Source organism: Daldinia childiae (genome assembly GCF_008694065.1).
Source record: "Daldinia childiae strain JS-1345 chromosome Unknown Scaffold3, whole genome shotgun sequence".
NCBI lineage: Eukaryota > Fungi > Ascomycota > Sordariomycetes > Xylariales > Hypoxylaceae > Daldinia > Daldinia childiae.
This window is the reverse complement of record NW_022984644.1, coordinates 5,015,098-5,026,103: the sequence shown is the minus strand read 5'-3', so window position 1 is coordinate 5,026,103 and position 11,006 is coordinate 5,015,098. Positions and strand designations below refer to the sequence as shown.

The 11,006-nt window shown below is 45.9% G+C and overlaps 4 protein-coding genes across 4 annotated transcripts; 2 read left to right on the top strand and 2 right to left on the bottom strand.

Moving 5' to 3' along the window:
• Positions 1-2,028: 2,028 nt before the first annotated feature.
• GL218_04084 (MOB kinase activator-like 4) lies at positions 2,029-3,647 on the bottom strand (the record flags this gene model as incomplete). Its single annotated transcript, XM_033580666.1, has 2 exons — positions 2,029-3,372; positions 3,432-3,647. 2 exons carry the CDS (start codon positions 3,645-3,647, stop codon positions 2,029-2,031), a joined length of 1,560 nt encoding a protein of 519 aa, XP_033436347.1.
• Positions 3,648-4,166: 519 nt separating this feature from the next.
• GL218_04083 (COBW domain-containing protein 1) lies at positions 4,167-5,506 on the top strand (the record flags this gene model as incomplete). Its single annotated transcript, XM_033580665.1, has 5 exons — positions 4,167-4,263; positions 4,315-4,410; positions 4,468-4,579; positions 4,616-5,105; positions 5,156-5,506. The coding sequence occupies 5 exons, from the start codon at positions 4,167-4,169 to the stop codon at positions 5,504-5,506; spliced, it is 1,146 nt and encodes a 381-aa protein (XP_033436346.1).
• A 2,618-nt stretch (positions 5,507-8,124) lies between these two features.
• GL218_04082 (General negative regulator of transcription subunit 2) lies at positions 8,125-9,429 on the top strand (the record flags this gene model as incomplete). The annotated part of the gene is made up of 5 exons (XM_033580664.1): positions 8,125-8,428; positions 8,500-8,857; positions 8,914-9,117; positions 9,170-9,311; positions 9,373-9,429. 5 exons carry the CDS (start codon positions 8,125-8,127, stop codon positions 9,427-9,429), a joined length of 1,065 nt encoding a protein of 354 aa, XP_033436345.1.
• A 364-nt stretch (positions 9,430-9,793) lies between these two features.
• On the bottom strand, positions 9,794-10,435 carry GL218_04081 (uncharacterized protein; the record flags this gene model as incomplete). The annotated part of the gene is made up of 1 exon (XM_033580663.1): positions 9,794-10,435. One exon carries the CDS (start codon positions 10,433-10,435, stop codon positions 9,794-9,796), a length of 642 nt encoding a protein of 213 aa, XP_033436344.1.
• Positions 10,436-11,006: the final 571 nt, after the last annotated feature.

Genomic DNA, 11,006 nt, shown 5'->3' with positions numbered 1-11,006 from the left:
TCGACCAGTTCAACCCAGCAAATACCAACATCAGCACTAGCACTATCCCCTCCACGAATAATACACTTCATTGTAGAAGTATGCTTATTTATATCGTTCCCGTTACGCAGCTCGGCTTGAAGAGTAGCAGTCAAGCCTCGTCGAATATGCAGTTTCATTAGCCACCTCCATGCCTCGGTGGCGATATGCAGTCTCCTAGTGCAACGAAACTGTGTCCCCGCACACCTGCATATTGATAAATTTCTTTCTACGTTCTCCTATATATATTCATCGGCCACAAAGAGAAGAACAAAAAAATTTAAGAAAAAGGGAAGAAAATGGAGGTATACACGTCACCTACCTTTATATAACATTTTTTTAAACTATGCCCTCTCAGAATTTATTCGCCAAAGAGGAATAATCACAACGGCAACTTACTATCGGGAAACGTTTTCTGATCTTATAACGCTATTGCGCATAAGTGGCACTTAAGACGAGAGTGGACATAAGAAAAGTTTATACGCAAACACGAAAGGCTTCCATAAATATACCCCTTAAATTTGGACCTTCACAAATGGAATTAGAACCAGGATAAATTCCGCTTGAGACATATAGGTGCTACAGGGCAGAATAGAGATACCCGGGAAGAGGAAAATAATTATAAAAGGGCAGTGATACCAGATACCAAAGGCATTCCAGGAAAAAGGAGGACGGTGCATATAAGATTTTTTTTCTTTCCTATTATGCTATACTACCTATACATCTCGACACATTTCTATTATTATATTGTAAAGTAACTAATGGTTAGACTCGTCAATTTGTGCAACTAGAAGGAAAATATTTATAAACCCCAAGAGAGTCAATAATACTACTACTAAGTCAACGGCTCGGCTTCATTTACACTAGTTAAATGCCTACATATACATAAGAGTATGGTCGCTACATCCCGTTTGCTTGGGGTGATACATAGTAGAAATCCATAACTCGGCTTTTATTAAAAAGTTAAGTTGATCGAAAATATTCCTTTAAACCCGCCAGCTTGAAGTCGGTATCATATTGCTATACTAAGTTATCTACCTAGTAGGCACCTGATCTACTATATATTTATTAACGTAGGCGACTGGCCACCGCTAATGAATTACGTATAGTGCTTTACTGCCATGTTGGGAGGTGGGGAGCGGTAGGAAATGGGGCCAATGGTGAATTACAAACTCGCATAAGTCGCAATGACTTAGTCCGTTCCGAAGAAGAGTCTATCTTTATATGGGTTTCAAATCTAGAGTTGTGGCGCCGAGCTTGGTTCGAGGAGAAATACGACGAGAAAGAGGAGCGTTGGTAGATAATAGCGTAGCAAGGGTAATTCGTCATTAAAATCTACATGTTGTACTTCGTAGTCAACAATATAAGAGGTAGACAACATAGCCACTAGGGCTGTAAACAATGCAACATGGGGAGGCTTACTCGATGAAGCGTAAGCTCCAAGATAGCCAAGTCAACGGTGTTAGATACAGAATCACTACGTTGCTCAGAACTTCGTGCATAAGACATAACCATTATTAGTAGGACTACTAGAGAAAGCTTCTCGCCAGCTTGTAGTACCGCATTTACACATGATTAACCCGTTCGCCAGCCTCGCATCCTAATTATGTACCGGAGGACTATCTCTTCCCTCCCCTTCCCCGACCTATAAGCATAACACTGTTCATACACGCACAACCTTCACATTAGGCTCGCCCCCTACTAGCTCTAAGATGCAGATATTATGCATATGTCGCAACTAATGGTAATTTAGAACATGTCTTGGTCATCATCAACGTTTTTTGAATCTTCGTTATCGTCGGCGCCCCTCACCTGCCGTAATTTGCCGACGATGGCGTCCGTTCGTCCTAGAATCATGTCCGTCTCGTCATTCAGATCCTCGTCGTCAGGTTCGTCAGTGCGATCCCATCGGCGGCGGAGCCGCTCGAGCGCTCGTCTGGCACGACGGATGACTTCCTCCACGGCCGCCGGATCCACGTCTTCAAATCGCTCCAGGCCAGTTACGAAATCCTAGTCCGTGCCTAGATTCTTGGAATTTGACTTTTCTTTCTTCGCCTCCTCAGTCTCCTCTTTCTCCGCATCTGCTTCGGTAGATTCCGTCTCTGGTGTAGGTTCCTCAACAGTGCTTGGCTCGGCTTGCTGCTCTTCTTCTGCTGGCGCATCTTCCTGCTTTTCTATGCTCGGAGCAGGTGCTTCGTTCTCAACTACCTGCTCGTGTTCAAGCAGGGGTACTTCTTTGCTGCCCTCAGCCTCCACTGCCTCGCTTTCCGTAGATATCTCTGGTTCTGCCGGCACATCCTCCTGTACTTCTATCCTGATACCTTGAGAATGCACGCCACCCTGTTGCTCCTGGGGCTCAGACATTTGAGGTACTCCAAGTTCCTGGACGCTAGAAGGATCTCCTAGTAATTCACCTTCAACAATGACAGGTACTTCGACTCCGGACTCCTCCTCTTCCACTATCTCGGGGCCTGAGATGTGCATGTTCTTGAGTTTGTTTGCAACGTCTTGCTCATCTTCTCGTTCTTCAATAACAGTCGTCACGGAACTACCGGTTGACGGCCTGCTCGAATGTCTAGCCGTATTACTTCTACGAGCATGTAGACCATTTCGATCATCTTCACTTTCGGTGCTCTCGTGCTGCTGTTGCTGTTGCTGTTGCGGCTGCTGCTGCGGCGGCGGCGGCGGCGGCGGCTGCGGTGGCTTCGCAATGGCGGTTACTACGGGTTTCTTATCTTCTTTCTCAGCCGGCTCCAGACCTTCTGCTTCTGGTGGGAGCTTGTAGTTCTCGGCAGGGAGAAGGTCATACATGTCACAGACCGCTTTGAAGAATGCATACAAGCCCGCCTGAGCTTCAACCGACCAGAACACCCCTCTGTGTTGGAACCACGCATGGGCGAATATTCTATGGAGTCGGCGGAACACATTGATAAGATTCTTCAGCACTGAGCTCTTGTCATGCCCTTCCGACAGCACTACAAATCTGCTTGGAAAGATCTTGGGGTTGGTGACTACGTTCGCAGCCCAATCGAGAGTATGGCAGCAGTAGTCGATGGCACAGCAGCTCTTTGGTTGGTCATGGACGGCACATAGAAATTGCCATTCGGAGGCTCGCATCTCGGGGCATGTTATGGATGAACATGGTGGCGTATCAAAGAGAAAGCCTACTATCAAACTATTACATTGGGCGATGAGGAAACGGCAGAGCTCGTAGAGCCATAGCGTCCTATCGATGCCTGGCGGCGGCGTAGCCAGTTGCAAAGCAGCCGCTCGGGTGATGGGTGTCGTATTAGAGGCGGTATGGTGGTAGTGAAGCGCTGCGAGATGTTCTTGAAGTTGAAAGGCTGAGTCAAGCTGCAACGTGTCGTATTAATATCTGCTGTCGCAAAAGGGGTTAGAGTGAAGCAACGCACCTCGCCAAGTGGAATAAGAGGCGGCCCGGCAGCCATATCCTCAGACTTGGTGCCCGGATGTATGCGCCGTTTCGCATTTGCTTCGGCCATGCTCTGTTCCATCTGTTGTGCTTGACGGCTTGCGGTGCTGCCCAGTCCTGGAGATTTAGGTCCGATCTGAATCTCGGCGGGAGGTGGTGGACTGGGTAGTCGAGGCGAACCCTGCGCCAAAGACATGATAAAAGTATCTAGGTAGATATTTGAGGCTAATGCCCCAGGTGCGGATTGTTTATTGGGTAATCAGTTGGCGTCCTTGCTTCGTTGTTCTGTCGCTAAGTGAATTGTTGTTGTGTGATTTGAGAAGCGCAGAGACGCCAAGCTTCTTGATCCAGAAAGCAGCTAAGATAGGTACTAGGGTACCTCCGAAGCTAGGGTTACCTTAGGTACCTACGTACCTACATATTACTAGGTAAAGGCATATATGTGAAGTACCTATGTATCAAGTACCTAAGTACTACATCAATATAAGGTAATCAGACCGCATTAAAGCATACAATATCCGTTCTATTAGAGTCATGTATTTAAGCATATATGTGTTTTTGTCTGAGATCACTTGGAACCAGATGTCATTGGGAGGGCGCAAGACGACAATCCGAAATCATTGATAATACTTTACGTGCTCTTCTCTTAGAAACCCCCACTTTATTGTATAAAATCATAGGCAAACACCATATCTATCCATTTTAAGAATATATCATGAACTTTGACGAAGATGTACCTCCAGAGCTTGTCGAGGCTGAGACAGGCCTGCAAGAGGAGAAACTTGTCAAGGTGCCCATCACCATCGTTACTGGTAAATTGATGTTACACGCTATTGATATACCACTATTAACACTCTCTGAAGGATACCTTGGAGCCGGAAAAACAACTTTGCTTAACTACATATTAACTGCTCGGCATGGCAAAAGAATTGCTGTCATCATGAACGAGTTCGGTGATTGTCAGTAACAGGAACCTGTATCCTTCAAAGTCAATTGCTAAGCTAACCCTATTCTAGCACTCGATATTGAGAAGTCATTGACGGTCAACAAGGGCGGCGAGCAAGTCGAAGAATGGCTCGACGTCGGCAACGGCTGCATCTGTTGCTCGGTGAAGTACCGTCCAACTACGTTAGTCAATGAAGTAGTATTCTAACCTCAGCGTAGGGACTCCGGAGTCAATGCTATTGAGTCACTTATGGAGAGGAAGGGTGCCTTTGATTACATTCTTTTGGAAACTACTGGACTGGCCGATCCTGGTAACTTAGCCCCCTTATTTTGGGTCGACGACGGTTTAGGGAGTACCATCTATCTCGATGGAATCGTCACACTGGTCGATGCGAAGAATATTCTTCGAAGCTTAGACGACCCATCAGGGAAAGTCGAGGGCCATGATAACCATGGACCCCTCATGACGACCGCCCATGTCCAGATTTCCCATGCAGATGTTATCGTTATTAACAAGTCAGATCTGGTTGAACCTGCGGAGCTTAAGAATGTCGAAGAACGAATACAGGCGATTAATGGCCTTGCAAAGATTCATATAACGAATCAAAGCGTTGTGCCTCAACTGGAAGGCTTCTTACTGGACTTACATGCATATGACCAAGTTGAGGCTTTGGATACTGCAGGAAAGGGACACAGCCATCTTGACCCTGTTCGTTAAATGCCCTTACTCGGCTAGGAATTAAGCTAATAACCCTGTAGACTATTTCCACGGTTTCTATCAATGTGCCGCCTTTAGCCCCTGGGCAACTTGAACTAGTTGATAGCTGGATAAGATTGCTCTTATGGGAAGGCCAAGTACTGGGAGAACCGACTAGCTCGACTGAACCTATCGAAATCCATCGCCTAAAATCCCGTCTAGTTTTTAAGGACGGCAAGGTGAAGATGGTGCAGGGTGTTAGGGAGGTGTTTGAAATTTTCGATGGAGAACAAGCGTCCAATGAAGATGGTGTAGTTCCGCAAGCTGGGAAACTTGTTCTTATTGGAAGGGGTGTGCAGGGGATCAACTTTGAGACAAGCCTACTGAACGCAATCCAAGATATAGAGAGCTAGAATGTCACCATCAAACATCCGTGGAGGCATTAAGCCTCACGGCGCTGGTTTGCAGGAGAAACAAAAAATCTAGTCAAGCTTGAGCTGCCACATATTGTCCTGATAATACATAATAATTCGCTGCCGTTAGGTGGCACTCAGACAAAGCAGTCTCCTGATTGTTACCCTAAGCAAGCTTTGTAACCCGTCTAAAATTAGCCTTAAATATCTTTAGAATTAATAAAATATGATATATTTGTCTTCGTGGCCAAGTTGCATGTGGGCAATTGCCTGTAGGATTTACACTTTATGAATATCTATCGTGGATACAATTAGGTTAGAATACGTGGTTATGATAGTTCGACAGGTTTAAGAAGACGGGCAACTAACAATCCTCATAAATACATGCATTAAAACTTTTGTATTCTGCTAGTTTAGCCAATGCGTTTCTCGGAATAAACTGGCTATACCGTTATGATGTCCTAGAGGCTTTATCTGACTGCTAATTGATCACCTACCTAGATAGGTATTTAAGCAACGACTAACTACATAAATGAATGCTATGGTCTATCAATAGTTGTTGGTGATAAAGATGGATTATAAATTTCAGCCGTCATAATATAGAGCTTATGTACCTAAGGTAACTATGGTCTCCTATCTAGTCTTTGAGGGTATATAAAATAAAATGGATTGAACATCTTTCAATTAAAAACACTGCCTCTTTCTATTAGGTACCCAGGTAACCATGTACCTTAGAATGTACCGGATCCATCTAGACGTGCCCTTACAGGTGAAAGGGCACATGCACAAGTATTTGACGTAGTTTGCGTAGCTGTCGGGAAGTTGCAGTGCGGGGGACTTTAAATTATTACATAGTGCATTGGTGGAAAGAATGAGAAAGTCGCGGCTCATGAGGCTGGTTGAGGCTGCACAGGCTGGGGGCAAGGCGCACCGGTCTAATGCTGCCTCTACGTAAGGCAACTGCACGCCTATCCACACCGTGTGTAGATAAGGCGATATGGGTAGACTAACTAATTTAGGCTTAGCCTGTGCTTAGGACAAGCCAACCCCAGTAAAACTTCCCATCCTACGATCGCAAAGCTTCGTGAATCCACATTCACCATTTCGCAAATAGAACATCATTAAGGATAGCTACTCCCCTCCACGAAAACCCCACCGATCGCGACGAGTTAAATCTTCCAAAGTCAAAGTTTATAGGGAGTTCACATCAGGACATCTCCAGTGTGGCATCGTAGCCATGAATCGAACAGGTAGTGCCGACCCTCTCTCCCTCTGCCTCGCGTGCCCCGCCTGTTTGCTTTGAATTGTGATGTCGACCACATCGTTATCGCGCTCCGTCACCCACTCTCCGATCCTCTTCGACAAACTTTATATTTCCCGGTTCGAGACGTATAATATATAATCCCGGTCATTGGATCCCCCAGGGGTGACGGTAAAGCCTAGGAGGATTATTTTCACTATATTCTCCTGGCCTCAGCCTTCTCGAAATATCAGCCTCGTGTAGGGGAGTGAGGAGACCACGAGCAACTATTGCGTCCTAGATCTATAACAAATAGATATACCTCTTGTCATGAATTAACGAACACTTTATTTCACTCATCGTGCCCCAAAAAATTACTTCATACACTTGGCTAATACTGAACGTCCTCAGGAGCCGTGCCACAAACCCTTCGTGGGATACCGACTGGATTCGGAGGCCAACAACAACCCCAACAACCAGGTAGAACAGTGTCTAATAGGATACCGAACGGAAAATTAGGTATGATCGCGGGATCAAGGTGCTAGTAATTGCTAGATCCGAAGCTGATGTCCTGTCGCATAAAAGCGAATAACGGAGCCGGATGGGCGTTTGGTGGTGTTCCTATGGGGGGTGCAGGTTTACAAACATCGTCGAGGCAACTAGGAGGAAACCTCAGTTTTGCTCAAAGTTTAAGCGGTTCGCAACCAGCAACGCCTCTTGACCTCTCGTAGGTATTTTTCATTTCGTGCTAGCTTCACCGTCACTGTCACTGTCACCGTCACCGTTACCATGCACTTGTTTTTACGCAACTGCCAAACTTCGTTGTATAAGCACGATTGTTCGTTTTACTCACTGTCCATATCCTTCGTTCCCGTTCGTTGCTTCATCTAGTTCACGTAACTAGGCGGCATGGCGTCTTTGTCGCCAGGTCATAAGGCGAGAAAGCCAAGACTCATACTTAAGACCCATACGCCACGTCCTACTACCCCGTCGCCCCTGGTAGTCCCAGATACGGGCTTATCATATGCTACTGTTGCTGGACGAACAGATCAAGAGTGCTTGCCCAAAGCCTGCCCTTCTCCAGACCGTACCAATCGGTAAACAAACATGGGTTTTTTTTTGTCATGTTAAACTTGAGCACACACCAACTTAAAATCCTTTTATGCTGTGAAATCATATTTCACTCTTCGAAGCTAATTTTTCTAGCAGCGAATTTCCGTCACTCTCCAACAATTCTCAATTACAAAGCGCAGGTGCTAGCTCTTTATGGTCAACAGGAGCCTCAAGAGGTATGACCGGTACAATACAGAGGAATCAGCAACCCACTCCCCTCTCCTCTCAACACGCACAACAGGACGATTTTTTTTCGCCTTCAAGGATGAGCTCCAGCCAAGGTCAATATCGGTTCGGGAACCAGAATAGCGTGGCCCAGTCATCACAGCCTCAACCTAACAGTATCGACGAGTTTCCGCCTCTGAATAATAACAGCATCAGAAACAGCAACGGCGATATTGGTCAAGAACGTGGGTCAAATCTAATGTCGACCCTCGGATTTGGTGCACAAGGTAGCACCGCCCCTGGTTCCCTCCAGGGTCCTAGGTCAGGAAATGGCCTGCTTAATGCGCTGTCTGCTAACAACCGAACAACCGATGTTCGTTCGCCAGATGGATCCACTGCTACAGGTATGCAGATTCCACAAATTTCTTTTATTTTTCTTTTGTCACTATATTCCAGTACGTTAATAGGTCTACAGGCTCTTCGCGACCGCAAGACATCAGAGGTACTGGGACCGGCGGTAACGACGAGACTCGCCAAAAACCCCCCGGATTCCAGGACAACTTGGTTTCTCAGTCATCTACACAAGATTCGGCAGTCCTGAATCCGCTTGGTGCCATTGGTGCCATCGGTAGTAACGACGCATCCTCGAACAAGAACGGCGATCAGAAAGATGATCAATCCCCATCAGTACATGACCCTTTAGCAGGTATGGCACCTATTGATAAGTGGGGGATCAAGGGTCTTCGCACCCTTATGAACAACTATCCCGACTACAATGCAGCTGTTACAGGCTTGGATCCAACAACACTAGGAGTAGATTTTACGTCGCCTCAGTAGGTTTCTCACCACTTTTGTTTTTGAGTTTTTTTTCTTACTAACGTAATTATAGGCTGCTATCGACGCAAATATACTCACTCTTCAATGATTCCATTCCCCGACCAGCAATTCCCGACTTTCGACTGCCAGAGTGCTACAGCGTGAATAACGTACAGCCTCTAGAAAACAAGATCAGCAACTTCAACGAGGAAACCTTGATGTGGATCTTTTACAGTTGTCCTGGAGATATCAAACAGCATCTTGCTGCTCATGAACTGTAGGATACCGCTCCACCATGTTGGCGACCTTGCGATACTAACACTTTCCAGCTACAACCGCGCCTGGAGATGGCACAAGAAGCTGAAAATTTGGCTCACTAAAGACGAACTAATGCAACCCCGAATTCTCAGCACCCAGCATGAAGAGGGCTACTACATCATCTGGAGCACAACAGACTGGCGAAAGGAGCGTGTAAGTGACTGCATAATTATCACTTCGATGCCTAAAATGCACCTATTGATACAACCTATAGCGTACTCTCACACTGCATTATGCAGATTTGGAGACCAGTAATACTGCTCTGCCGTGAAGGGAAGATCCCTGACGAAAGATGGTTGTCTGTGATATTGAGCAGTATGCAAGGCGCAACGAGCCTACAAACAGGGTGGCGTTGGTTTTCACGGAATGCACAACCTAAGGGGCACGGTTGATTGCGGGCAACATATGGCTTTCATGCTTGGTAGTCACGGGCGTAGCAAATGCCCGAGTCGACAGGCATGCTTTGATTCATCAATATAGGATTTTCAAATCCATTGCACTGATATTCTCTAAGTGAATAATGATTTATAAAAATATAGTTATAGTAAGTAAGCCTAATGGCCAGTTTGGTTGTAGGTAGGTAGCTGGGAATTATACGTGAGTATTCCTCGCGGTCCAGACGACATTCTTGGAGTTCAGAGGCTTTCAACATATGCCTTTAAGTCTCGAGCTTGTATATCCCATTGGTGCTGTAGCTGTAGCTTTAGTAAAGATATTGTGCCTGTACTCAAACCCACGTAATAAGTCTCGTAAGAAAGATACCGTGTCGAGCCGTTTCCTAGATCGACGAAAATATTGGGATGCTCTGCCCGCGATCCGACGCCGCCTATGCCATCGTCATAGTGCCACGCGTTGATGAGATATCCCTCAGCGCCAGAAGGATCAAACAGGCTGATGACCTCTGTACTGGTGGTGTTTAGGGTGCCGATCAAGCCATTAGAGGTGAATTGCATTTCCATGCCAACGTATATATCGTCGGGAGTTGACGTAACGTTGTCCGGGAGAGCTACGTCGATTATAAACGAATTCCATTGTGGATACGACTTGAAATCCAGAATCGCATTGTAGGCGGTCAGTGGCCCGGTATTAAGCACGAGTTCAGAGCAGATGGTAAATATTGCTTCTTTAGTGCCGTACGTGGGTGTTACTAAGGTGGATGTGGGATCTGTAGGGCAGTGTAGAGAGCCGTAGTCGATTTGCCGACTTACGAGAGAGGATGGAGTAGCGAGCGGCACAGCACCAAGTGCGATGAGTAATGACGAGACCCAAAACATCATTATTGGTATTTAGAATTGACTCGATTTTACTCACAATGACGAGAGATGGGGTTTTGGTGGGAATCGACGTGCCTATATGGCTTATCTGGGAAACATTATAGCCGGCTCATATCGTGTGATTAAGATGATCGTCGAACCAGGTAACCATGCTCAGGACAGCGGCCACATCTGTATTCGGCGGATCCTCCGTTTACATGGTTGCATTTCTCCACGTTTTCTGTTTCCCTATGTATATTGAACCAACTGAACCAAGTCTGAGCATTCCAGTTAAGACTATATCCATAATCGTGCCTATTGTGTTTATCCCCATGTTTAGCCTACCTAGTTTCCGCGGCTTAGGTATTTTATAAGCTTTTATTCTTTGCCTTGTAATTCATGCAATTAACATATATCTTGCTTATCTATATTAATATCAGTGGTTGACTGCGTAGAGCCTCATCTTCAGCTCTTAACCCCAATGTTAATGGTGCTAGATTTAGTGTTATTCTAGATCAATTTTCAAATCTGATTGCCGCCTAGAGAGTGTTGGTTGATCTTTACTACGTGTATGATGTTAAATTGCGGAGTTGGG